This window comes from Podarcis tiliguerta (genome assembly GCF_965153285.1).
Source record: "Podarcis tiliguerta genome assembly, chromosome: 18".
NCBI classification, from domain to species: domain Eukaryota; kingdom Metazoa; phylum Chordata; class Lepidosauria; order Squamata; family Lacertidae; genus Podarcis; species Podarcis tiliguerta.
In genome coordinates this window covers 9,643,645-9,671,585 of record NC_139551.1, presented here as the reverse complement: position 1 = coordinate 9,671,585, position 27,941 = coordinate 9,643,645, and the positions used below count along the sequence as shown (strand labels likewise).

Sequence of the window (27,941 nt, the reverse complement as noted above, 5' to 3'; positions counted from 1 at the left end):
AAAGAGGACGACACATATGTCTGTTAACCGAGGTCCCTCGCAGGACCTCGAAAACTGCTGAATTTATTTTGTGCTACATCACACAACTCATGTCATCAGGTATATCACTTATTTTTGGGTTTATTTTCATCCTCTTGTTTCTGCATCCCATCTTTCCTCCCCTCCTCTCCATTCCCCCCCAAGATCTTTATTGAAACGAAACGTGGGGGCGGCCGCCGAGACCATATAACACCGGTCTTGAAAGACCTACATTGGCTCCAAGCACAATTCAAAGTGTTGGTGCTGACCTTTAAAGCCCTAAACGGCCTCAGCCCAGGATACCTGAAGGAGCGTCTCCACCCCCATCGTTCTGCCCGGACACTGAGGTCCAGCGCCGAGGGCCTTCTGGCGGTTCCCTCATTGCGAGAAGCAAAGCTACAGGGAACCAGGCAGAGGGCCTTCTCGGTAGTGGCGCCCTCCCTGTGGAACGCCCTTCCAGCAGATGTCAAAGCGATAAACAACTACCTGACATTCAGAAGACATCTGAAGGCAGTCCTGTTCAGGGAAGTTTTTAACGTGTGATATTTTTGGTTTCTATGGAAGCCGCCCAGATTGGCTGGGGAGGCCCAGCCATATGGGCGGGGTATAAATAATAAATTATTATTATTATTATTATTATTATTATTATTATTATTATATATGCATAATAACCAAAATCCCCAATGATTCCCTCACATAAAACATAATACAGTGGTACCTCGGGTTAAGTACTCAATTCGTTCCAGAGGTCCGTACTTAACCTGAAACTGTTCTTAACCTGAAGCACCACTTTAGCTAATGGGGCCTCCTGCTGCCGCTGCGCCGCCGGAGCACGGTTTCTGTTCTCATCCTGAAGCAAAGTTCTTAACCTGAAGCACTATTTCTGAGTTAGCGGAGTCTGTAACCTGAAGCGTATGTAACCCGAGGTACCACTGTACCTAGATTAAAACAGCTACTTAATTATACACTTAATTATAAAACCCACCACCCACCCGCTACTTCCCTCCACAGAAATTCAACTTCTTTATATTTCTTTCTACCTTTTCCTCTTGCATTCTATAATAAATTATTTTTGTTACGTTCTGATTTTTCCTTCTTTCGTTACTGGTTTTGTTATTGCTTACATTTTTCTATTCTAAGCCTATTAGCGTGTCATTTTTAGAACAATATTTTGACATACAATCTTCGAAATACTTCCACGCCATTCTTGACTTTTGATTTGATTGATATCTTATAATTGAAGTTAATTTTGCCAATTCTATATACTCAATTTACAAATCCACTCTTCCTTTGTTGGTTTGTCCTGAGATTTACATTTAGTGGCAATTGCTACCCTGGCAGCTGTTGTTGCATATAAAAAGATTGGTTTTTCCCCCCATATGTGGTATGCCTTTGCCCACCAACCCTAACAGATAAGCTTGGGATTTTTTATCCTCTCCTCTCCATTTTTATCCTTACATCAACCCTGTGAGGTAGGTTAGGCTGAGAGGCAGCTGCTGGTCCCCAAGGAGAAAGCAAGAGAAAAGGAAAAGAAGGGAAAAACGAAAAAAGTTGTTGTTGTTTAGTCGTGTCCGACTCTTCGTGACCCCCTGGACCAGAGCACACCAGGCACTCCTGTCTTCCACTGCCTCCCGCAGTTGGGTCAAACTCATGTTTGTAGCTTCGAGAACACTGTCCCACCATCTCGTCCTCCGTCGTCCCCTTCTCCTTGTGCCCTCCATCTTTCCCAACATCAGGGTCTTTCCCAGGGAGTCTTCTCTTCTCATAAGGTGGCCAAAGTCTTGGAGCCTCAGCTTCAGGATCTGTCCTTCCAGTGAGCACTCAGGGCTGATTTCCTTCAGAATTGAGAGGTTGGATCTTCTTGCAGTCCATGGGACTCTCAAGAGTCTCCCCCAGCAACAGAATTCAAAAGCATCCATTCTTCGGCGATCAGCCTTCTTGATGGTCCAGTAGAGTAAAAGGACTCCTGGCTCTCTGCAGCTACATATGATGTTCATTCTTTAAGTTCCAACCATTCTGTCTTCTATAATGTATTTTTAAATTTTTGTTCCGCTGAGCGTCTGGCGCAGCTGGCACCCAGTACCCTCTGGATGGCAGAAGGGGACTCAACTGGCAGGACTCAACTTTGCAGATGGTCTGACCTTTGGTGAAATCTGCCAGCCACCCACAGACCCGACCTGAAAGAGAGTTGTGTCAGGGAATCAATGCCTAGGAGCTGCCATACGCCAGCAATGCAAAGGGGTCAAAGGTCCGACACTGGCACGGATAACCCTGGGTCAAAGTGCCTGGTGCCAGCTGGAACACAGCAGAACCAGGGTTCAAAATAAGCCAGGAGCCAAACACATTTTACACCTGACCATCAGCCATTTAGGGACGCAGGTGGCGCTGTGGGTTAAACCACAGAGCCTAGGACTTGCCGATCAGAAGGTCGGCTGTTCGAATCCCTGCGACGGGGTGAGCTCCCGTTGCTCGGTCCCTGCTCCTGCCAACCTAGCAGTTCGAAAGTACGTCAAAGTGCAAATACATAAATAGGTACCTCTCTGGCGGGAAGGTAAACGGCGTTTCCATGCGCTGCTCTGGTTCGCCAGAAGCGACTTAGTCATCCTGGCCACATGACCTGGAAGCTGTACGTCGGCTCCTTCGGCCAGTAAAGCGAGATGAGCACCGCAACCCCAGAGTTGGCCACGACTGGACCTAATGGTCAGGGGTCCCTTTACCTTTCATCCACTTGCGACTGAGTGAAGATGCCTGGGAGCCAGGTTGCACAATCAGAATGAATTTCAGGAACTTAAACGTTTTTTTCTGTGCAGCAGGAGCAGGCGCCCTGAACAGCGTCACAGTGAATTGTTGTCGCTTGTCTTCGCTTCCCCCACTGCCCTGCTCAGAGTGAATGGTCAGTGTCACCATTAAGAAAAAGAAGGCAGAATAAGCCAATATATATATATATATATGGATTGTCGCTGGATCAAGTGACTTTCCTTTTTTAAGCTCTCAAAATTCTCAACCTGGCTCAAGGTTGTCCTCTGAACTAGCCAGATGTTTAACTGAGAATCAATCACAGTCAGTCCATCATTTGGAAAATGAGACTTGTCCCAAAATGCCAACTAGAAATTCCGTTTTGGCGCCTGTAACCTCAGTTTAAGAAGCCATTTGGCTTACATATCTGAGTTTCTTTTTTAAAAAACATGATACATTTTACTTTTTACTTTTTTATTTTTTCAATATAAATTTTTATTAATTTTTCAACACATCATTTTCAACAGTAATTAAACATACTTTCATTTCTTACACCATTTTTTTGACTTCCATCAATCACATCTGAAAATTTTCTAATTTCGCCTGCCATTCTTCTTTCGTCGGAATTTCTTCTTGCTTCCATTTCTGGGCTAACAATACTCTTGCCGCTATTGTTGCATATAAAAACATCTTGCCTATGAATATCTTCACCACTTTTTATTTTATTTTTCAAATATATATTTCCACAAATTTCACATATATTGGCGACTGAAACCTTGGTTTTAGGAGCCATTTGGCACCTAGCTCATCTACCTTGCGTTTCTAAAACTGCCTGCATCCTAGAAAGCCACATCAGTCTCTTTAGGTCAGCGCGAAGGGGAAGCTGAGGTCTAGCAGCGTGAGATGGCTGGGGAGGCAGGTTAACGTGGGACCTGGCTTTGGCGGAGTGAGCTGCTTGCCTTCGAGGCTGCCGGAGGGCCCAGCGGGTCGCTGTCAAACCGGTAAAACAGGTGGTGCTTGTTTGGAGAGCGCAGGATTTTACAGGCGGGTGAGGAAAAGAGCCTGCAGGCTGGCAGGTCATATGACTCAGTAGCAGTAAAGGTCACAGCTGGAGAGCCAAAAACCATCTCGAGAGCGAGCGAGCACCTAATTATTCCTTTGTTTGGATTTTTGGCCCCGTTTCCACAGGTCTCGTGATTGTGCCCCTCACTCACCACCCCCTTGGGTTTCTAAGGTCTCCAGGGGAGATCGTGCCCTCGGATCCTGCCTACGAGCTCCTCCCTTCATTGGGAAGGGGATAGAGTCATAGAATTGCAGCGTGGGAGGGGGTTCCCAGAGGTCATCCAGTCCAACCCGCCTGCGATGCAGTTGGAGAACCTTTAGCTGCCTTTGCTGGATCAGACCCCAGAAAGAAGTTCCCTTTGGCCCAGAGGATCATGCTGAGCCAAAGATTCTGGCATTTGCAGGGGGTGGGCAGGATGACCTCAGTGTCCCTTCCAACTTTACAACACTGTGATTCTGTGGTTCCTGGGAAGGGTTGCTACTGCTGCAGAAGACCCTGAAACGAGAAGTAATCAACTATAAAGTTAAATTAAATAACAAAAATCAAAATGTTTAAGGAAAAAGTTAACCTGGAATTAAACAAAGACTTAACGAGATGCCGGCTACAAAACTCGTTTCACTGAACTAATCAGGAAATAAAGAAATTATAAACCTTTTAAATGATTTTAAACAAACTCAAGAGCAAGGCTGAAATGCTTCCCTGAGTTTTGTAGCCGGCATCTCGTTAAGTCTTTGTTTAATTCTAGGATAATATTTTCCTTAAACTTTTGGATTTTTGTTATTTAATTTAACTCTGTAGTCGATTACTTGTCATAGAATCATAGAATAGAATCATAGAGTTGGAAGAGACCACAAGGGCCATCGAGTCCAACCCCCTGCCAAGCAGGAAACACCACCAGAGCACTCCTGACATATGGTTGTCCAAGCCTCTGCTTAAAGACCTCCAAAGAAGGAGACTCCACCACACTCCTTGGCAGCAAATTCCACTGTCGAACAGCTCTTACTGTCAGGAAGTTCTTCCTCATGTTTAGGTGGAATCTTCTTTCTTGTAGTTTGGATCCATTGCTCCGTGTCCGCTTCTCTGGAGCAGCAGAAAACAACCTTTCTCCCTCCTCTATGTGACATCCTTTTATATATTTGAACATGGCTATCATATCACCCCTTAACCTCCTCTTCTCCAGGCTAAATTTCAGGGATTTTCACGGCATTTCATTTGTTTTGTGTAATTTCTTGGTTTCGTGACTGTCTTTTTTTCCACTGGTTGCTGCAGAAGATAGCTTGTCAACGGCCTCCTTAATTTGTGGTGCCCAGAATTGGACACAGAATTCCAGGTGTGGCCTGATCAAGGCAGAATAGAGTGGGACTGTTTTCCCCCTTGATCTGGACACTAGACTTCTGCTGATGCAGCCTAGTATAGCATTAGCTTTTCGGCTGCTGCATCACCCTGTTGGCTCATGTTCAGTTTGTGGCCCACGAAGACCAAAGCTCAGCCTTTCTCAACCTGTGGGTCCCCAGATGTTGTTGGACTACAGCTCCCACCACCCCTAGCTAGCAAGGCCAGATCTCAGGGATGATGGGAGCTGGACCCTCAGGTTGAGAACCGCTGCCCTAGATCCTTTTCACAGTTATTGCTAGTAAGCCAGGTGTCCCCCAATCCTATACAATGGTACCTCGGGTTACATACGCTTCAGGTTACAGAGTGGTGGTGGGTTAGTGGAGTCTGTAACCTGAAGCTTATGTAGCCTGAGGTACCACTGTAGTTGTTTATCTCTTTGACATCTGATGGGAGGGCGTTATACAGGAAGGGCGCCACTACCGAGAAGGCCCTCTAATTGGTTCCCTGTAACTTGGCTTCTTGCATCGAGGGAACTGCCAGAAGGCCCTTGGATCTGGACCTCAGTGTCCGGGTAGAACGATGGGGATGGAGATGCTCCTTCAGGTATACCGGGCCTTTGAGGCTGTTTAGGGCTTTAAAGGTCAGCACCAACACTTTGAATTGTGCTCGGAAATGTACTGGGAGCCAATGTAGGTCTTTCAAGACCGGTGTAATGTGATCTCGGCGGCTGCCCCCAGTCACCAGTCTGGCTGCCACATTCTGGATTAATTGCAGTTTCCGGGTCACCTTCAAAGGTAGCCCCATGTAGAGCGTATTGCAGTAGTCCAAGCAAGAGATAACTAGAGCATGCACCACTCTGGCGAGACAGTCTGTGGGCAGGGAGGGTCTCAGCCTGCATACCAGATGCAGCTGGTAAACAGCCGCCCTGGACACAGAACTGATCTGCGGCTCCATGGACAGCTGTGAGTCCAGAATGACTCCCAGGCTGCGCACCTGGTCCTTCAGGGGCACAGTTACCCCATTCAGGACCAGGGAGTCCTCCACACCAGCCCGCCCCCTGTCCCCCAAAAACAGTACTTGGGGGTATGTAATGATGTTCTTAGGTGGAACAAAGCACCTGAGCAGGAGCCCTCCTCCTGTCCCCCAGAAACAGTACTTCTGTTTTGTCAGGATTCAACCTCAATCTGTTAGCCGCCATCCATCCTCCAACCGCCTCCAGGGACTCACACAGGACCTTCACCACCTTCACTGGTTCTGATTTAAAAGAGAGGTAGATTAGTTGTAGTTTCCGAGTCACCTTCAAAGGTAAGCCCCACGTAGAGCGCATTGCAGTAGTCCAAGCGGGAGATAACCAGAGCATGCACCACTCTGGCGAGGCAGTCCACAGGCAGATAGGGTCTCAGCCTGCGTACTAGATGGAGCTGGTACACAGCTGCCCTGGACACGGATTTAACCTTGGCCTCCATGGACAGCTGTGAGTCCAAAATGACTCCCAGGCTGTGCACCTGGTCCTTCAGGGGCACAGTTACCCCATTCAGGACTAGGGAATCCTCCACACCTGCCCACCTCCTGTCCCCCAGAAACAGTACTTCTGTCAGGATTCAATCTCAATCTGTTAGCCGCCATCCTCCAACCGCCTCCAGACACTCACACGGGACCTTCACCACCTTCACTGGTTCTGATGTAAAAGAGAGGTAGATTAGTTGTAGTTTCCGGGTCACCTTCAAAGGTAGCCCCACGTAGAGCACATTGCAGTAGTCCAAGCGGGAGATAACCAGAGCATGCACCACTCTGGCGAGGCAGTCCGCAGGCAGATAGGGTCTCAGCCTGCGTACCAGGTGGAGCTGGTAAACAGCCGCCCTGGATACAGATTTGACCTGTGCCTCCATGGACAGCTGTGAGTCCAAAATGACTCCCAGGCTGCACACCTGGTCCTTCAGGGGCACAGTTACCCCATTCAGACCAGGGAATCCTCCACACCTGCCCGCCTTCTGTCCCCCAGAAACAGTACTTCTGTCTTGTCAGGATTCAACCTCAATCTGTTAGCCGCCATCCATCCTCCAACCGCCTCCAGACACTCACACGGGACCTTCACCACCTTCACTGGTTCTGATGTAAAAGAGAGGTAGATTAGTTGTAGTTTCCGGGTCACCTTCAAAGGCAGCCCCACGTAGAGCGCATTGCAGTAGTCCAAGCGGGAGATAACCAGAGCATGCACCACGCTGGCCTTAACCAGTTCTGTCTGCTTGCTTCCCTCAGCCGTCCAGAGGGGCCGGATCCCTCCCACCCACTCCAGCGCCAGCCCCAACGCCCTGCCCAGTGGCGAATACTACAACGGCCAGCCCGTCTCGGAGCTGATTTCGCAGCTCCTCCGCGCCGAGCCCTACCCCACCGCGCGCTTCAGCTCCCAGTACGCCCAGCAAGGCAGCGTGATGGGCATCGATAACATCTGCGAGTTGGCGGCGCGGCTCCTCTTCAGCACGGTGGAGTGGGCGCGAAACATCCCCTTCTTCCCGGACCTGCCCGTCTCGGACCAGGTGGCGCTGCTGAGGCTCAGCTGGAGCGAGCTCTTCGTCCTCAACGCCGCGCAGTCCGCGCTGCCGCTGCACATGGCGCCGCTGCTGGCTGCCGCCGGATTCCACGCGGCTCCCATGTCGGCCGACCGCGTGGTCTCCTTCATGGACCAGATTCGCATCTTCCAGGACCAGGTGGAGAAGCTCAACCGGCTGCAGGTGGACCTGGCGGAGTACAGCTGCCTCAAAGCCATCGCCCTCTTCACCCCAGGTGAGCACACCGGCCGGAGCCATTCCCGGCTGTATTGAGGCGGCTCGAGCGAGCGAGCCAAGCCGCGTGTTTGGCCGTTGCAGAATTGCTCCCTGAATTTGGAGGTTTTTCTCTCTCTGGATGAGAATGCTTTGTTGAAGTAAATCCAAATGGCATAAAATCACAGAAGTACTAAGAAGCAGAGCAGTAACAACAACAACAGTTTTATTGTATAGCATTATTATTATTATTATATAATAATAATTATCATCATCTAACTATTTTCACAATTTGTGCAATTAGTTATAAGTATTAGGTAATAATTATATAATATAATATAATAGTTGTTTAAGATATTATTTGATTATTTCTTTAAAACATTTAAATGAACTTTTCAATTTTTGGAAATTCTTTTAAACTCAAAACAAATCTCTCATATCCTTTGACTTCCATTCTGTGGAGTTCTTTTCTTTCCTCATTAAGCGGCTATATGACTTACATTTTACCCATTAGATACATTAATTCTAAATGATTAACCTACCAATTCTCTCATCTGCTGCTATACTTCAAATCCTACATATGCTTTCATATAACCGTGATATATTTTTTTCCAAATACAGTGGTACCTTGGTTCTCAAAACGGCTTAGTTGCCGAACAAATCGGCTCCTGAACGCCGCAAACCCAGAAGTGAGTGTTCTGGTTTGCGAATGTTTATCGGAAGCCGAACGTCCAACGTGGCGTCTTGCTTGTAGTGCAGCCAATCAGAAGCCACGCCTTGGTTTTCGAACGATTTTGGGAATCTAACAGATTCCTGGAACGGATTAAGTTCAAAAACCAAGGTACCGCTGTATTCCACAAAATATTTCCAAAGACTCCTTATTTCCAAAAAGGACCAGAGGAGGTGGTCTAATTATAATTATAATTATTTATACCCCACCCATCTGGCTGTCTTGCCCCAGCCACTCTGGGCAGATCCCAGCACATCTGGAAACAACAACAACAACAACAACATAATTTATTATTTATACCCTGCCCATCTGGCTGGGTTTCCCCAGCCACTCTGGGCGGCTTCCAACAGAATATTAAAATACAATAACCTATTAAACATTAAAAATGGGACGTGGGTGGCGCTGTGGGTTAAACCACAGAGCCTAGGGCTTGCCGATCAGAAGGTCGGTGGTTCGAATCCCCGTGACGGGGTGAGCTCCCATTGCTCAGTCCCTGCTCCTGCCCACCTAGCAGTTCAAAAGCATGTCAAAGTGCAAGTAGATAAATAGGTACCGCTCCGGCGGGAAGGTAGACGGCGTTTCCGTGCGCTGCTCTGGTTCGCCAGAAGCGGCTTAGTCCTGCTGGCCACATGACCCGGAAGCTGTATACCGGCTCCCTCTGCCAATAAAGCGAGATGAGCGCCACAACCCCAGAGTCGGCCGCGACTGGACCTAATGGTCAGGTGGTCCCTTTACCTTTACCTTTTATTAAACATTAAAAGCTTCCCTAAACAGGGCTGCCTTCAGATGTCTTGTAAATGTTGTGTCGCTCTTTGATCTCCTTGATGGGAGAGCATTCCACAGGGGAGGTGCCACTGAAGGATAAAATAAAATAATGAGACCGCTAATGAACTATTAGTAATAAATTATTATTATTATTATTATTAGTAGTAGTAGTAGTAGTAGTAGTAGTAGTAATATTATTAGTATTATTATTATTGGATATAAATTATACGACTTTCTGTAGACCTCCGAAGGCAGCCCTGCATCATAAAGCTTTTAATGTGTGACCATAGAATCATAAGAGTTGGAAGGGACCCCGGCGGTCATCTAGCCCAACCCGCACACAGTGCGGGAATCTTCCGCCCTTGGGGTCTCGAACCCACAAACCTAACAGTCTCAGCGACTGGTGTTTTGAGGTGTTTATTGGAAGGCACCCAGAGTGACTGGGGTCACGATGAGTTTGCTCCCTTGCAGCTCAGCTTTTGCAAAGCTTTTTGCTTCACCGGCTCCCTGGCTTTGGCAAAATCCCGGTGCTTAGATGACTCTTACGGAAGCCGCAAGGACTCTGAGGAGCAATGGGACCCTCTGCCAGCCACAGAGCTTGCAATTCTCATGCTCCTTCTTCGCCATTTCTCATCTGCGAGAGGCACGCATGGTGGCAGCACCACCTTGTGGCGAGGCAGAGTGCGAGCCTGCATTCCCAATGGCAGTCTATCTGGGTTCCTAAGGGTAAGTGTGTTGTTGTTTAGTCGTTTAGTCGTGTCCGACTCTTCGTGACCCCCTGGACCAGAGCACGCCAGGCACTCCTGTCTTCCACTGCCTCCCGCAGTTTGGTCAGATTCATGTTTGTAGCTTCGAGAACACTGTCTAACCATCTCGTCCTCTGTCGTCCCCTTCTCCTTGCGCCCTCCATCTTTCCCAACATCAGGGTCTTTTCCAGGGAGTCTTCTCTTCTCATGAGGTGGCCAAAGTCTTGGAGCCTCAGCTTCAGGATCTGTCCTTCCAGTGAGCACTCAAGGCTGATTTCCTTCAGAATGGAGAGGTTTGATCTTCTTGCAGTCCATGGGACTCTCAAGAGTCTCCTCCAGCACCAGAATTCAAAAGCATCCATTCTTCGGCAATCAGCCTTCTTTATGGTCCAGCTCTCACTTCCATACATCAATACTGGGAAAACCAGAGCTTGAACTATACAGACCTTTGTTGGCAAGGTGATGTCTCTGCTTTTTAAGATGCTGTTCTGCTTTTTAAGATGCTGTGGGTAATTGCACGCTGTGCAAAAAGGATTCCTGATTAAATGGGCTGCTCTCTTCAGCTTGATCTGGCAGCCAGCCTCTTCTGGTATCTTTGTGGAACCTCCATGTCCAGAGGCAATCTATCTCGGTTCCTAGTTTCTCACGGGTATTTAGCCACTGTGAGGACAGGATCATAGAATTGTAGTGTTGGAAGGGACCCGAGGGTCATCTATCTCAACCCCCGGCAATGCAGGAATCTTTTGCCCAACGTAGGGCTCGAACCTGCCACCATGAGAGAGTCTCTTACTGTTGGAGCTTATCAGGAGTAGCGAAATGTCTCTTTCCCCCACACAAACTTTGACTTTTTATTTATTTATTTATTTAATCATTTTTTCAATACAAACAACAACCTCAAAAAACACATACAACAAAAACCACAATAACACTAATAATACAATTTGACAATTCAGATTTGAATACTGATATACCTATGACTACACCTTTTTAACAATATTTCCCCACCTCTCTCTCCTCCCCCTACTTCCCCTCACTGTCCGCCTTATCGCTTAAATATTCCTTCCAGATTTCTTCATATTTATCCATTCTTAATTTGCGCCGGCATGCAGTTTGTTCGTATGTAGCTAGTCTGTCCATATTGTCAATCCATGTGCTCAATGGAATCTTTTTTGTGGCTCTTCCGATTTATCAAAACAAGTTGTTTTGCTTCTAATATGGCATATACATCCATTTTTTTTGACCCCCTGTAATATCCCACAGGACGCGGGTGGTGCTGTGGGTAAAACCTCTGTGCCTAGGACTTGCCGATCGCATGGTTGGCGGTTCGAATCCCCGTGGCGGGGTGAGCTCCCGTCTTTCGGTCCCAGCTCCTGCCCACCTAGCAGTTCGAAAGCAGCCCCGGGTGCAAGTAGATAAATAGGGACCGCTTACTAGCGGGAAGGTAAACGGCGTTTCCGTGTGCAGCTCTGGCCCACCAGAGCAGCAATGTCACGCTGGCCACGTGACCCGGAAGTGTCTGCGGACAGCGCTGGCCCCCGGCCTCTTAAGTGAGATGGGCGCACAACCCTAGAGTCAGTCACGACTGACCCGTACGGGCAGGGGTACCTTTACATTTAATATCCCACATTTCCGGAATATAATTTAGAATTAAATTCAATTCGCCTATATAACAATTTCTTTTTATTACTCTTGCTATAAATGTCCTCACCTCGCACCAAATGACCTTATCATCGGCAATTCATCATCATATGTACTAAGTTCGCACTTTTACTCCCATATCTCCAGCTGTCGTCCGCACTTGTTATTTTCCTCTGCTATAGTTTTTGCTGGAGTCCAGAGGACTCTGAATATTATTTTCTGCTGAATAAGTCTTAGTCTTAGATCCACAGAGGCTATTTCTGTTGATTTTATACTTGACTCCCTTATATCATTTGTTATCTGTGCCCCTAACTCTTCACTCCATTTTTGTCTATCATATTCTAAATCATATTTCTTCCTGTTGGTCACACACTTTGCCTTGATTCAGCAGCCAGCCCTGTCCTTGTGGAGCCTCCAGGTCTACGGGCAGTCTATCTGTGTTCCTCGGTTCTCAGGGTTATTTGGGGACAGGATGGGGCTCTCGCGAACGCTAAGGAGGATGGATGGCGGCTAATGGTCCTGAACGGGAGAACTGTGCCCCTGAAGGACCAGGTGCGCAGCCTGGGAGTCATTTTGGACTCACAGCTGTCCATGGAGGCACAGGTCAAATCCATGTCCAGGGCAGCTGTTTACCAGCTCCACCTGGTACGCAGGATGAGACCCTCCCTGCCTGCAGACTGTGTTGCCAGAGTGGTGCATGCTCTAGTTATCTCCCGCTCGGACTACTGCAGTGTGCTCTACGTGGGGCTACCTTTGAAGGTGACCCAGAAACTACAACTAATCCAGAATGCGGCAGCTAGACTGGTGACTGGGGGCGGCCGCTGAGACCACATAACACCGGTCTTGAAAGACCTACATTGGCTCCCAGTAGGTTTCCGAGCACAATTCAAAGTGTTGGTGTTGACCATTAAAGCCCTAAACGGCCTCAAAGGCCCAGTATACCTGAAGGAGCGTCTCCACCCCTGTCGTTCTGCCCGGACGCTGCGGTCCAGCGCCGAGGGCCTTCTGGCGGTTCCCTCATTGTGAGAAGCAAAGCTACAGGGAACCAGGCAGAGGGCCTTCTCAGTAGTGGCGCCCTCCCTGTGGAACACCCTCCCATCAGATGTCAAAGCGATAAACAACTACCTGACATTTAGAAGACATCTGAAGTTCAGGGAAGTTTTTAATGTGTGACATTTTAGTGTATTTTTGGTCTCTGTGGAAGCCGCCCAGAGTGGCTGGGGAAACCCAGCCAGATGGGCGGGGTACAAATAATAAATTATTATTATTATTATTATTATTATTATTATTATTATTATTATTACCGTCTCCTCTGTTTCAGACGCCTGCGGCCTCTCGGACCCGGCGCACGTGGAGAGCCTGCAGGAGAAAGCGCAGGTGGCGCTGACGGAGTACGTCCGCTCGCAGTACCCCTCGCAGCCCCAGCGCTTCGGCAGACTCTTGCTGCGCCTCCCTGCGCTTCGGGCCGTCCCCGCCTCCCTCATCTCGCAGCTCTTCTTCATGAGACTGGTGGGCAAGACCCCCATTGAGACCCTCATCAGGGACATGCTGCTCTCGGGAAGCACCTTCAACTGGCCCTATGGGACGGGGCAGTGAGGAGACGACGAGCGCGCGGAGTTGCCTTCCAGCCCCACATCTGCCCTGTCCGTTCCCGCGGCCGCCGCACCGACAGCCTGGATGTCCCCCGGCACCACCCGATTCCCCCGGATCGAGGCGGCAAACTCTGTGCAATTTCTTTTCCGTTTCGGGGGGTGGGGGGCCACCCTCCCTGCTGTGACTGCCTCTACCCCCCAGCACCCCAGTGCCAAGAGAGGGGCAGGGCGTCCGTCCGTTGGGAAGGTCTCCTTTTTCGTTCCGTTGTGGGCGCGTCCTTGGTTTTGTTTTCCTGGTTCCGTTTCGTTTATCCACTCCGACTTCAAGCAGACGGATGGTTGCCCCAGAGGCTTTGCCGGGGGGCTTATGCCCCCCGACTTCCTTGATTCTTGGGCCGCAAGAGAGGGGGGAGCCTGACCCCTCTCCCAACCTCCCCTCTCACCCCCATGTCTCTCGAGCCGCCTTCTGCCCCTCCCCAGATGTTGGGGGACGCCCCACCCCCCAACCAGTGTGGCCAAGGGGTCTGGGGTGACGGGGAGCCCCAAAGCAGCCGAGACAGAGGTGGATTGGGTCCCCAGTGCGGGTTTGCAAGCCGTTTCGCCTGGGAGTAAGCCAGATTTCTGCTTACTTTGAAGCGGGGCGGTATTTTGAGAGAGAAAAGCTTTTGTTGCAATGGGGCGAGGTGAGGGGGCACGTTAGTTTGGGGTGCACCAAACGTGCAAACGTCCCAGATGTCTGGGAGCAACCCTGCGTGGAACAAAGGCAGCTAGGAGAATTTTCTTTCCCGCAAGCAGAGAGCGCCCCTAGGCGCGTGCAGAAAGCCCCCAGGTCCAGCCTCAGGCAAGTTCAGCTTAAAGGACCTTGGGGGGGGGGGGGCGTTCAGAAGACCCAGGCAGTTGCTCCCCCAGGTTATGTGGACTCAGTATAATTTCCTGTGCTCCTATTTGGATCTGTCTGCAGTTCAGATTCATGTGGACCAGAATCTTGATTCACTGCCAGTAACACTAGGACTAGAATCTTGCATTACTGGCCGGGTACTGCCAGTCTTCCAGGGTGGGGGCACAGCTCAGTGATGGGGCACCCCTTCTGCACCCTGAATAATAATAATTTATTACTTATACTCTGCCCATCTGGCCGAGCCTCCCCAGTCACTCTGGGCGGCTTCCAACAGGATATTAAAAACAGAATAAAACATCAAACATTCTAAACTTCCCTAAAGAGGGCTGCCTTCAGATGTCTTCTAAAAGTCAGGTAGTTGTTGTTGACATCTGACAGGAGGGCGTTCCACAGGGAGGGTGCCACCACCAAGAAGGCCCTTTGCCTGGTTCCCTGTAACCTCACTTCTCGCAATGAGGGAACCGCCAGAAGGCCCTTGGCGCTGGATCTCAGTGTCTGGGCTGAACGATGGGGGTGGAGACGCTCCTTCAGGTATACTGGGCCATTTAGGGCTTTCAAGGTCAGCACCAACACTTTGAATTGTGCTCGGAAACGTACTGGGAGCCAATGTAGGTCTTTCAAGACCAGTGTTATATGGTCTCGGCGGCCGCTCCCAGTCACCAGTCTAGCTGCTGCATTCTGGATTAGTTGTAGTTTCTGGGTCACCTTCAAAGGCAGCCCCACGTAGAGCGCATGGCAGTGGTCCAAGTGGGAGATAACCAGAGCATGCACCACTCTGGCGAGACAGTCTGCGGGCAGGTAGGGTCTCATCCTGCGTCCCAGATGGAGCTGATAAACAGCTGCCCTGGACACAGAATTGACCTGCGCCTCCATGGACAGCTGTGAGTCCAGAATGACTCCCAGGCTGCGCACCTGGTCCTTCAGGGGCACAGTTGCCCCATTCAGGACCAGGGAGTCCCCCACACCTGCCCGCCTCCTGTCCCCCAAGAACAGTACTTCTGTCCTGTCAGGATTCAACCGCCATCCATCCTGCCAACTGCCTCCAGGCACTCAGTGTCTGGAGTGCCTGCAGGCCCCAATAGCTCCTCCAGGTCAGGCTGCCAACGACCCCCTGCCCCCGAACCCTGGGGAGTAGCTGCCAGCCAGTGTAAGGCAACATAGAGCTGGGTGTGGCTCGGACAAAGCCGCCTCCAATTGCTCCTGCTTTTACAGATTGGCTCTTGATTTAGACTCCATGAGTACTAGAATCTTACATTAGGGGCAAGGACCAAAACTCAAAAAGACCCAGGGGTCTCAAACAGGGTGTGTGCTGTGAGCTCTTCTCAGGGGCTGCCGGTCAGAGCGTAAAACACCAGGCTGGATAAACAAGCTGCTTGGAGAACATTTGGACAACAAACCTGCAGGTTCTCGTCCACCACAAACGCGAGACACATTTTGACATGCTCAGCACCGCTGCCCCCTTACTTGTGAATGAAGCTGCCTGCCCCACTTCTTCCGTCCGCAGTGGGGGAAATCTGCCTCGGCTAGGAGGCTCTCCCTCCATGTTTGTTGACGATGCTATGCAAAATAGTTTTGAGCTGCATGCAATTTGAAATATACTGACGACTTTGAAAAAACAGCGATCTCCCTCTTTTCGCAACGACGGGATTCCGGCTTCCTTTGCCGGTCGGATCAGTTCCGACTGAGACACTAAAAAACGAAAACAACCCCCCCCCCCCGGCTGCTATTTTTCTCATGGATCATTCTTTTCCCTCCAGCCTGCAGACCTGCTCTAAGGATCTCCGCTTGGCTTGTGTGTCCTCTCAGTGGCGCCAGTATGAATTGCCCTCAAACCCATTTTCCGGATGGGGAAAACTGAGGCCAGAGGACTTATTTCCCCCTGCATTCTACAAGTCCATGGGAGTGATGTGCCTCTAACTCAGGTCTCCCAGATCCAAAGTACTGGTTGTAATCTATGCAATCTATCCCCAAATTCTGCATCAAGGAAATTCAGATTCTGCGCTTCGAATAAAATTATGTTTTTGTTTTTTTAAAAAAAATGGTGAAAATCAGATGTGCTTTTTTAAAAAAAAATATCCCAGTTGTATGATGTGAGGTTCCTGAAGAACGTCCCGGGTCAGGAAGGACACGGGTGAGGTGTAAAAAAATTTGCTTTTTTCATAGAATTGTAGGGTTGGCAGGGAACCAAAGGGCAATCTAGTCCAACCCCAGAATTGCAGCTGACCCGAGCAGAGCTAGGCCCCTCCAGGCTGGGTGTGTTGAATCTGCCACCTGACCTGCACTGGCCAATCCCGTGCCGAGCATCAGAGGTAGACTGCGCTTCAAACTGGAGGCTCCATTGAACTACCATGGCTTAGAGCTGCTGCTATATAGCTCCTCTTATTCTTCAAGCCTTGTTTGAAAGCAAAGTTCTTAAGAGGAAGTTTTGCCAGGGGCTCCATGCAGAAATTGCCTGGTCCGAACTCCGAAGAGGGTGGGCAGAGAACCGCTGCCTGCCTGTGTTCAGTTGTGAACCAGCCCTTAGCCCAGAACCATGAGGTCTATAAACTTAATGGTCTCTTTTGAGAAAAAGGCCAGAGCATGGGCTCTGTTTAGCAAAACGTTTCCAGGTCCCCCCCCCCCCCCAGTTCCATTAAATTCCAGGTTGATTCACTGTCTGAAACTCACGGACAGTAAGTGGACCCAATTTAAAACTATGCACTTTGAGGTCTCTCTGATTTCCGTGGGAGTTTGGGTACCGCTCTTAATTAAAAGCCATAGAGAGAGAGAAATGTCCCCCAAAAGTTTCGATTCAGTGGGGCCGTGTCCAGCATCTGTGGCTAGTGGTCCTGAGTTCAAGGTACCTTGGATACAAATCCTACTCATTAATTACCCCCCTCCCCCCGTTCATGGAAGCCGGATTTGGGTGTCTGGATGGATGGATGGAGGGGGTGACTTGTGCCAACCAAAATGCCGAAAAGAGGGGAAGGAACGGCCGGCGGGTTTGATTTTGTTGCAGACACCTCCTTTTCTGATTTGATGCACAGCCAATGAAACAATAAATATTGTTTTTCTTAGGAAAAAAAAAAGGACGGCAGTGGTTGGTTTGTGTTCATTGGAGGGGAAAGGGTTTGGAGGGGGTGGGGAGAAGCGGTGTCATTGTTTTAAGACAATTCAGCACAGGTAAAGTCCTGCGGCACAAAGTTAAACTGTGGAACTCCCTCACACAGGAAGCAGCCGAGATGGCTTTTAAAAGAGGATTGGACAAATTCACAGAGGAGAAAGCTATTTGGAGACAGCGATGTTTCTGAACAACCAGCGATCCCACTTACTAATTTTAATCCAGAGAAAGCCGACATCTTTCGGGTATCCTCTGTAATCGCAGGTTGAGGGGTTGGTCTGGATGACCCCTGGGGGGCCCTTTCAGCTCTGCAATTCGCTCTCAAAACGGCTACAAAACACACCGGATCTCCACAGCTTTCCCCACTTTTATTAAAGGAACGATTAAAAACACACACATACACACAACTGGTTACCCCCCTCCCCAGCCCCTCTGAAACCCCCAGCTGCCCCACACTCAAATCGAAAAACCCCCAAACATGCATAAATGGGGGGCGTATATTTACAATGCTGAATGAGTCAGTAGATGGGTCACTGGACTGCTGGTTTTGAACCTGCATCAATGGGAGTGAATATTCAGGAGTCTGCCACCTGATAGCTGGGGGTGTCTCTCGGTTTTGGAATCGGACGCCCCCTAGCCCCTATTCACACTCTGACTTCTCCGTATTTTTACTCTTGTGTGCGCCAATTAATTCCCCCGGGTCTGAGAGGTTTTCTCGCCGTTCGCTGCCCTGCCTTGCCAAAACCTGATCTTCCCCTGCTGAGTTGAAACTTGGCTAAGCAAAGCCCCTCTCTGGATTTTCTGTGCATGTGAAATCGCAACGCCACTCTGTGTTTTCAGACGTGCGTCAAGAACGTCCCGTTCCCCCAAAAACTTTTATCAGGTATATCGGTGTGCGGAGGTAATGATGAAACTGCCAAGATAGTGGGTGATGGGTTTCTCAGTACACCGGCTTCACTTGGGAAGGGAGAACAAATTCTATGAAAACCCGGCAGAAATGCTGGCAAAAAGTTTCAGAATTACCGTATTTTTCGCTCCATAATGCGCACCGGACCATAAGGCACACCTAGTTTTTAGAGTGGGAAATCAAGACTCGCTGTCTTGGCTTCCTCTTTAGCCGCGGGCAACCTCTCCAGCCGGCAGACCTCTCCATGGCAATTCCCCCACCTCCCACAAAAGCCCACAGGAGCCGCACACCCTTTAAGGAGCGCGCGGCTCCTGCGGTCTTTTCTACGGGGAGGGAGAAGGGACTGACTGGCCGCAACAGTCCCTTCTCCCTCCTGGGGAAAAGCCCGCAAGAGCCGCGCGAAGCTTGTGTGTGGCTCTTGGGGGCTTTTCCTGCCTGCCCCCCCCTGCATTCACTCCATAGGATGCACAGAGTTTTCCCCTTACTTTTTAGGAGGGAAAAAGTGTGTCTTATGGAGCGAAAAATATGGTATTCTTGGCTGCTGTTTAACTCCTTTGCCGCTCAGGGAAGTGCGACGCACACAATGGCATGAAATCCTATCGTTTGGGGTGGGTGGGACCGGATTCAAGATTCGCCTAATGTTGAGCTAGAAGGGACCCCTAGGGTCATCTAGTCCAACCCGCAGTAATGCAAGGATCTTTTGCCCAACATAGGGCTTGAACCCACGAACCCATTTATCAATTGATAACCCAGGCATGGGAGATCGGTGAGCCTCCATTTTCTCCTGGGCTGCGTTCTGCGCAAGCAGTGCATCGATGGCTACGCAACCCTTGTTTAAAGTAATTTTGTACAGTGCTTTTTAAAGAGCACAGGTTCAGGGTTGCATCCAGCTATGCCTCCGTCGTGAAAGGGATGGGCACGGCCGACGTAGGACCATTGATTTCAGTGGGTCTACTCTGAATACGTGGGCGATGGGAAAGGGTTGTGGCTCAAAGTCTGAGCACGTGCTTTTCAAGTTTTCCAGCACGCCTGGAGTTAGACCCTTGCTTCTGCCAGTCAGTGTAAAAGGTAAAGGTAAAGGGACCCCTGACCATTAGGTCCAGTCGTGACCAACTCGGGGGTTGGGGCGCTCATCTCGCTTTATTGGACAAGGGAGCCGGCGTACAGCTTCTGGGTCATGTGGCCAGCAGGACTAAGCCACTTCTGGCGAACCAGAGCAGCGCACAGAAACGCCGTTTACCTTCCCACCGGAGTGGTACCTATTTATCTACTTGCACTTTGACGTGTTTTCGAACTGCTAGGTTGGCTGGAGCTAGGACAGAGCAATGGGAGTGCACCCCGTCACGGGGATTCGAACTGCCGACCTTCTGATCGGCAAGTCCTTGGCTCTGTGGTTTAACCCACAGCGCTGCCCACATCCCTTGCCAGTCAGTGTAGGCTACACTAGATGGGCTGCAGTGGCTTGGCTCACGATAAGGTAGCTCTCATGAGAAACTCGCTTGCTTTTATAGGAAGGGCTACCTCTTACATTACAGAGCACCCACTTTGCCTGCAGAGGTTCCGGGTTCAATTCCTGGCATCCCCAGGCCTAAACCCCTGTAGAGCTGCTGCCAGTCAGAATAGGCAATACTAAACTAGCTGTACTCCCATGGCCTGACTTGGGGGTGGGGGTGGGAAGGCAGCGCCCGATGTTCCTTGGGCTTAGCTGGGTACAACCCACGGTTTTTAAAAAATCTCTTTGGCACCCAAAATAAGAAAGTGCTCTATCTAAATGAAGATTTGTGAGTTCTGTCTCTTCTATTTCCTGGATTTTTTCTCCATGCATGTTCAGAGTTCCAGGGTGCCAAGAAAACGGAGTTGTTTTTTTTAAAAAAATGGTTTTGCAGAATTGGCACGGGAATGGATAAAAGAGGTCATCTTGACATATGTACAATTGGAAAGAAAGCATCCCTGCTTGTCTTGTTTCGGGGGTCAAATTCTGCAGGAAACGGGAGCGTTGATCTGCCGCCGCAGCTGCCTGCCTGGCCCCGCTGTCCAAGTTACGCCCGACTCTTGTCGTAGTCGCTGACCATCCGCTTGATGTGGAAGAGCTTGTTCCGCAGAGACTTGCTGTCCATTTTCTTGCTCTGGTAGTCCGGGGTCTGCGGCGTGAATTTGCAAGGAAAACGCGTTAGAAAACAAAACACAATTCGCAGTACAGTGGTGCCTCGCAAGACGAAAAGAATCCGTTCCGCGAGTCTCTTCGTCTTGCGGTTTTTTTCGTCTTGCGAAGCAAGCCCACTAGCGGCTTAGCAGATTAGCGCTATTAGCGGCTTAGCGGGCTTAGCAGATCAGCTGATAAGCGGCTTAGCAGATCAGCTGTTAAGCGGCTTAGCAGATCAGCTGTTAAGCAGCTTAGCGGATCAGCTGTTAAGCGGCTTAGCGGATCAGCTGATAAGCGGCTTAGCGGCTTGGGAAAAAGGGGGGGGGAGGGAAAAAACCCCACAGGAACTCGCAAGACATTTTCGTCTTGCGAAGCAAGCCCATAGGAAATTCGTTTTGCGAAGCACCTCCAAAACGGAAAACCCTTTCGTCTAGCGGGTTTTCCGTTTTGCGAGGCATTCGTCTTGCGGGGCACCACTGTATTCTCGCTCGGGGCGCAGATTAAAATATATTTCTCAACCCAGCTTTTCACAGAATAGTAGAGTTGGAAGAGACCTTCCTAGCGCCATAGAATTGTAGAGTTGGAAGGGACCCCGAAGGTCATCCAGTCCAACTCCCTGCAATGCAGAAATCTCAGCTAAAGCACCTGTAAAAACCAAATTCCAGGAGGCCACCAACTTGGGTGGATTCAGTTTCTTAGGAGTCTTTGGCCACTGTGGGTGCTGGCCTATTGTGGGAGCTGGATCCAGCAGCCTGCTGATGTTCTAATGGAACCTCCAGGTCCCAGTGCAGTCTACCTGGATTCCTAGGTTCTTTGGGGTATTTGGCCACTGTGAGGACAAAAACAAAGGCTCTGTCTTTCCCCCACATCCCAATCCTCCTTTAGTGCACAAGGGGCCTGTGTTTATCGCCGTTTACCTTCCTGCTGGAGTGGTACCTATTTATCTACTTGCAGTTTGACCCTAAGAAGCATAGAACAGGAGTGGCGAACCCACTTTCCTGGTATTGCTGGCCTCCACCTCCACCACTTTGCCATCGTCGCTGACCATTGGGCATGCTGGCCGCTCCAACATGCAGAGAGCCGCAGCTCTTTCCCCGGCCCCTTTTGGGAGGCAGGAAAACATGTCACTTACGCGCTTCAGGTCCTTCAGCCGGTTGTATTCTTCAGCCACCCCCTGCGGGAGAAAGATGTCAAAGTCAGGAGAGTCCTGTATGTGGAACCTCCCTGTTCATGAGCAGTCTATCTCAGGGCATCCCTGGTAATGCACTCTTGGTCCCTCTCTGTTTTCACCGTCCTAAGTTCAGCTCTCCACATTTCCACGTCAATCTGCAATCATTATTTTTCTAAAGCAGGCACAGGCAAACGCGGCCCTCCAGATGTTTTGGGACTACAATTCCCATCATAGAATCCTAGAGTTGGAAGAGACGACAAGGGCCATCGAGTCAACCCCCTGCCAAGCAGGAAACACCATCAGAGCACTCCTGACATATGGTTGTCAAGCCTCTGCTTAAAGACCTCCAAAGAAGGAGACTCCACCACACTCCTTGGCAGCAAATTCCACTGTCGAACAGCTCTTACTGTCAGGAAGTTCTTCCTAATGTTTAGGTGGAATCTTCTTTCTTGTAGCTTGGATCCATTGCTCCGTGTCCGCTTCTCTGGAGCAGCAGAAAACAACCTTTCTCCCTCCTCTATGTGACATCCTTTTATATATTTGAACGTGGCTATCATATCACCCCTTAACCTCCTCTTCTCCAGGCTAAACATGCCCAGCTCCCTTAGCCGTTCCTCATAAGGCATCGTTTCCAGGCCTTTGACCATTTTGGTTGCCCTCCTCTGGACACGTTCCAGTTTGTCAGTGTCCTTCTTGAACTGTGGTGTCCAGAACTGGACACAGTACTCCAGGTGAGGTCTGACCAGAGCAGAATACAGTGGCACTATTACTTCCCTTGATCTAGATGCTATACTCCTATTGATGCAGCCCAGACCACTGGTCCATCTCTGACCACTGGTCCTGTTAGCTAGGGATGATGGGAGTTGTAGTCCCAAAATATCGAGTTTGCCTATGCCTGTTCTTAAAGAAGCCCTGGTGGGAAGGTGTCGGGTCCCAGTATCCCTGGTAGAACACGAGACTTCATCTCAGAGTTGTGGGTTCAAGCCCCACGTTGGGCATTAAGATTCCTGCCTTGCAGGGGGTTAGACTGGATGACCCTTGGGGTCCCTTTTAGCTCTACGATTCCTCCCGCTCCACACATTTCTGCAAAGCAACTGCACCCAACAGACCCTGTTTCGCAAGGCAACCTGTCGCTGTATAACCCACCTTTGCCGTTTTCACGAATATACGAATTTATTCCTTGTCTGAATTTACCATATTTTTTGCTCTATAAGACTCGCTTTTTCCCTCCTAAAAAGTAAGGGGAAATGTGTGTGCATCTTATGGAGCAAATGCAGGCTGCGCAGCTATCCCAGAAGCCAGAACAGCAAGAGGGATTGCTGCTTTCACTGCACAGCGATCCCTCTTGCTGTTCTGGCTTCTGAGATTCAGAATATTTTTTTCCTCCTCCAAAAACTAGGTGCGTCTTGTGGTCTGGTGCGTCTTATGGAGCGAGAAATACGGCACAGCCCTACCTTTTCTGTCTCCGCAGAACTGAGTGCTTGCCCATATTGCCTTCCTTATTTCTACCCACAATCCTTTGCTCCGGGTGCCCGGGGGGACGGGGGACAGGGCAACCTACCTGGTATTGCAGGCTGTCTTCAGGCAAGTGGTCCAACTGTTTGCTGAGTTGGTTGATCTGGTCATTGATGGCGTCCATCTCGGCGCACAGCACCTTGTAGCGCTTGAGGTCGGCGTCAAACTCTTGCTTGTAGTCCTGGCGGACGCTGTCCGACGTGATTGGCGGATACAGGCTATGGGGGACGGAAGAGAAACCCACATTTTGTGGTGGGGTTGGTGAGGAATGGACACGGGTGGCGCTGTGGGTTAAAGCCTCAGCGCCTAGGACTTGCCGATCGAAAGGTCGGCGGTTCGAATCCCCGCGGTGGGGTGCGCTCCCGTTGCTCGGTCCCAGCTCCTGCCAACCTAGCAGTTCGAAAGCACGTCAAAGTGCAAGTAGATAAATAGGGACCGCTTACCAGCGGGAAGGTAAACGGCGTTCCGTGTGCGGCTCTGGCTTGCCAGAGCAGCAATGTCACGCTGGCCACGTGACCCGGAAGTGTCTGCGGACAGCGCTGGCCCCCGGCCTCTTGCGTGAGATGGGCGCAAAACCCTAGAGTCTGGCAAGACTGGCCCGTACGGGCAGGGGTACCTTTACCTTTACCTGGTGAGGAATGTCTTGCTTTGAAAACATACACATGGCCCTATTGTGGTGTGGCGACCATTTGGGAACAGCAAAGTGTTTGCCAGCACAGAGGAAAGCTTTAATTTAGTGCAGGGGTCAGCAAACCTTTTCAGCAGGGGGCCGGTCCACTGTCCCTTAGACCTTGTGGGGGGCCGGTCTATATTCTGAAGGGGGGAAAAAGGAACGAATTCCTATGCCCCACAAATAACGCAGAGATGCATTTTAAACAAAAGCACACATTCTACTCATGTAAGAACACACTGATTCCGGGACCGTCGGTGGGCCGGATTGAGAAGGCGATTGGGGCGGATCCAGCCCCCGGGCCGTAGTTTGCCTACCCATGATTCAGTGCCTTCCTTCCCCTGATGGGGGCACACCACTACTAATTTTATTATTTGTAGCCCACCCACCTGACTGGGTTGTCCCAGCCACTCTGGGCAGCTTCCAACACGTATAAAAACATCAAGAATCCAGCTTTATAAGCTTCTCCAGAAGGCCTCAGGCTCAATCCCCAGTGGTAGGGCTGGGAGCTGCTTCCAGTTAGCATAGACAATATTGAGCTGGTTGGACCTGTACTCTAACCGCTTCCTATGATCATTTGAAGAGCAGACAGAGCTCAGCACATCATGGCTAGTACCTGTCACATCACCAACCCAATCTTCTCTCACCCACCTTGATCTCCTGAGCAATTTTGTCACTGGTGGAAAAGGGGGCGAAGGTGTGCAATGAACAACCGTCCATATAACCGGTGAGGGTAATAATAATAATAATAATAATAATAATAATAATATTTATACCCCGCCCATCTGGCTGGGTTTCCCCAGCCACTCCGGGCGGCTTACAGCATAACCTAAAAACATAATGAAAACAGCAAGCATAAAAAACCTCCTGATACAGGGCTGCCTTCAGAAGTCTTCTAAAGGTTGTGTAGTTACTCATCTCCTTGACATCTGACAGGAGGGCATTCCTCAGGGCGGGCGCCACCACCGAGAAGGCCCTCCGTCTGGTTCCCTGTAGCTTCACTTCTGCCAGCGGGGTAGAGATGCTCCTTCAGGTATACAGGGCTGAAACTGTTTAGGGCAGAGGTTGGCAAACTACGGTCCGGGGGCCGGATGCGGCCCCCAGGCTTGCAAATCCAGCCCGCGGACCCTGCTGCCCGCTCAGTCAGCCCCCACGCCCTGCAGATGCCTCACCGCACAGGGACTGACTTTCGTGACGTTGGCATGGCATCTGGGCGGGCGGCGATGCTGCCGCAGCTTGGGATTGGCTGCATGAAGTTCCTGCAGCCAATCTGCAGCTGCGACGTTTGGATTTGCACTCGGGGGAAGCGCTGGTGCGGTGCAGAGCGGAGGCGGTGCACGGAGCATTCAAAGTGGAGGGGATGATCGTCTTTGGAGTCTATGTCCTGGAACATCTTTTGGACTACAGCTTCGAATATGGAGCATGGGCAAACTTGCTGAGACGGAATCAAGGAGCTGCTAAGATGGAAACCCTTTGGGACCTAATCTTTGGCATCAAAAGAAATCTGCAGACAGGACAGGGAGAAGAGTTAAGAGCCTCGGATAGAAGAGCACCAGGCTGATGGACTATATGGAACTGATAGAAAAGACTGACAAAATCCGAGACCAGGGAGAAGAGACGGTGGAAGAAGATTGGGAAAATTTTTAAAGTTTTATTCAGAGAAATATAGCATAATTAAGGAATGTTGGGAAATGGTGGAATGAAATTATATGACTTTAGTAGAAATATGATAAGGATTTAAGTTTAGATAAATTTTAAGATTTTGATGGTAAAATAAGGTTAAAATAAATTAAGACAACTAAACGATAGAAAGCAGTGAAAGACGGAAAGGATTTGCTGATTTAATTATTAACTGGAATACAAAAATGGGAGGTGGGAGGAGGTCGAGGAAATAAGTCAATGAAAGATAAAGATATGGAAAATGGATGTGTTTTTAAATGTTTTTGTTTTTTCTTGTTGTGTTGATGTATTGTGTTTTTTTTCTTTTATTTTTGATGTATTGTTTCCTAATTTTTTTTACTGTCTTTTTCTTTTTTTTGTAACTATAAAACCTTTAATAAACATTATTTTTTTTTTTTTAAAAAAAAAGATTGTTGCAAAAAGATTTGTGTGGCACTTGCATGGAGCTAGCGATTATGCAGAGACTTTGCCACAATATTGTTGTGACCACTGCATGGTGCGCCCTTACCCAGGAGTTGTTGCGCTCTGGTGGGATGCGATGTCAACTTAACTTTTACGCAGAGGGCAGGCCCGTTGGAATAAACGGACCCGGGTTAGGCCTGGCCACTCATGTCAACGGGTCTACCCTTGAGTAAAAAAATAGGGGAGCGACTTCCACATAAATACGCATTTTAAAAAAACTATAGTCCGTCCCCCGGCAGTGTTTGAGGGACAGTGAACCGGCCCCCTGTTTAAAAAGTTTGAGGACCCCTGGATTAGGGCTTCAAAAGTCAGCACCAACACTTTGAATTGTGCCTGCAAATGTACTGGGCGGAAACATCACTTGAAGTCAACAATGACTTGGAACGGGAGTCTAGAGGCAGGTGAATTTTGGCGTTGTGCTGGAATTCGGAAGCCCCAAACCCACCCCTGGGTGCCACACCCTTTCAGAACCGCTGAAGCAAATAGATACAGTGGTGCCCCGCAAGACGAATGCCTCGCAAGACGGAAAACCCGCTAGACGAAAGGGTTTTCCATTTTTCAATGCGCTTCGCAGGACGAATTTCTCTATGGGCTTGCTTCGCAAGACGAAAATGTCTTGCGAGTCTTGAGATTTTTTTCTGCTCCCCACCCCCTTTTTCTAAGGCACTAAGCTGCTAATAGCCTTTTAGCAGCTAATCCGCTAATCCCTTAAACCTTTAATAGCCGCTAATAGCCGCTAAACCGCTAATAGCGCTAATCCGCTAATCCGCTAATGGGCTTGCTTCGCAAGACGAAAAAACCGCAGGACGAAGAGACTCGCGGAACGGATTCTTTTCGTCTTGCGAGGCACCACTGTATTGCGGCTCACCTCTTCCAGTCGTCCTGGTCACGCTCGTCTCCGGACTCCACGGCCGTGGTGTAGTCGGTCTCGTACTGCGATTCCTCGAGTTCCGGGTTCCTCCTCCGCCTCCGCCCTTTGCGGCCGGAGGGCTTCGTGGCGCTCTCCCGGGCGTTCCCTTCCAGAGTGCTGGAGCTGAAAGTCCAGGCAGGGTTGGCGGTCTGCGTGTAGGAAGGCGGGCTGGACAGGAGACCCCAAAGTTACACATGAGAAAAGCTGGAGTCAGCTGGGAAACAGCGGCTGCCCTTTGGGGACTCATAGGGCAGGAGGAAGGGAGCTCGACAGCAGGGGGCGCCAGCGCTTATGACAGGCTTGTTAGCAATTTCACTCCTTAGAGGCTGCATTTTGTGATTAGTGGAAATCACCCCGTCTGAGAGGAAGCATGAGAACCGGATATAGTCCTATCTGTATGTAATATGTCATGTACTTTCACTTTTGCCTGTTCTCTTTCGGAGGTGAATGAGAGAGCACCATGATTCTGCGTCTGTGTAATATAGCGTAAATGAAGAGTAGTTTAGAAACGGTGACTGCCCTTTGGGGACTCACCCTTTGGGGACGCGGGTGGCGCTGTGGGTTAAACTACAGAGCCTAGGACCTGCCGATCAAAAGGTCGGCGGTTCGAATCCCCACGACGGGGTGAGCTCCCGTTGCTCGGTCCCTGCTCCTGCCAACCTAGCAGTTTGAAAGCACGTCAAGTGCAAGTAGATAAATAGGTACCACTCCGGCGGGAAGGTAAACGGCGTTTCCGTGCGCTGCTCTGGTTCACCAGAAGCGGCTTAGTCATGCTGGCCACATGACCCGGAAGCTGTACGCCGGCTCCCTCGGTCAAGAAAGCGAGATGAGCGCCACAACCCCAGAGTTGGTCACGACTGGACCTAATGGTCAGGGGTCCCTTTACCTTTAGGGCAGAAGGAAGGGAGCTCAACAGCAGGGGGCGCCAGAGCTTACGACAGGCTGAGCCAATTTAATTCTGCTCTCTTTCCCATCCCATACCCTCCAAGTGTCCCGGTTTTCCAGGCACAGTAGCGGAATTACAGAAGCTGTTCTTGTTTGTTATTTTATCCAGGAATGTCTCGGTTTTCCTTTCTCATCCCCTCCCCATCTTGGAAAGT

At 49.8% G+C, this 27,941-nt stretch overlaps 2 protein-coding genes across 10 annotated transcripts in view; one reads left to right on the top strand and one right to left on the bottom strand.

Annotated features, from left to right (window-relative positions):
• Positions 1-17,352, top strand: part of NR2F6 (nuclear receptor subfamily 2 group F member 6) — a 33,225-nt gene extending 15,873 nt beyond the window's left edge. Inside the window, exons 3-4 of the mRNA XM_083421794.1 lie at positions 7,412-7,936; positions 13,115-17,352. Of these exons, the coding sequence (XP_083277920.1) occupies positions 7,412-7,936; positions 13,115-13,389 (800 nt within the window). The 3' untranslated portion in view covers positions 13,390-17,352. The remainder of the gene's footprint in view (positions 1-7,411; positions 7,937-13,114) is intronic.
• Positions 16,358-27,941, bottom strand: part of LOC310668404 (occludin-like) — a 35,703-nt gene continuing 24,119 nt past the window's right edge. For 2 of the 9 annotated variants that reach the window (XM_083421684.1, XM_083421683.1), the window contains exons 5-9: positions 26,800-27,009; positions 23,166-23,337; positions 21,566-21,607; positions 19,318-20,431; positions 16,358-18,296 (exon numbers count right to left, since the gene is read on the bottom strand). In XM_083421684.1, the coding sequence (XP_083277810.1) occupies positions 20,330-20,431; positions 21,566-21,607; positions 23,166-23,337; positions 26,800-27,009 (526 nt within the window). In that variant the 3' untranslated portion in view covers positions 16,358-18,296; positions 19,318-20,329. Of the gene's footprint in view, positions 18,384-19,245; positions 20,432-21,565; positions 21,608-23,165; positions 23,338-26,799; positions 27,010-27,941 lie in introns of all 9 variants that reach the window. The other 7 variants (XM_083421682.1, XM_083421685.1, XM_083421679.1 and 4 more) reach the window with 6 other exon arrangements.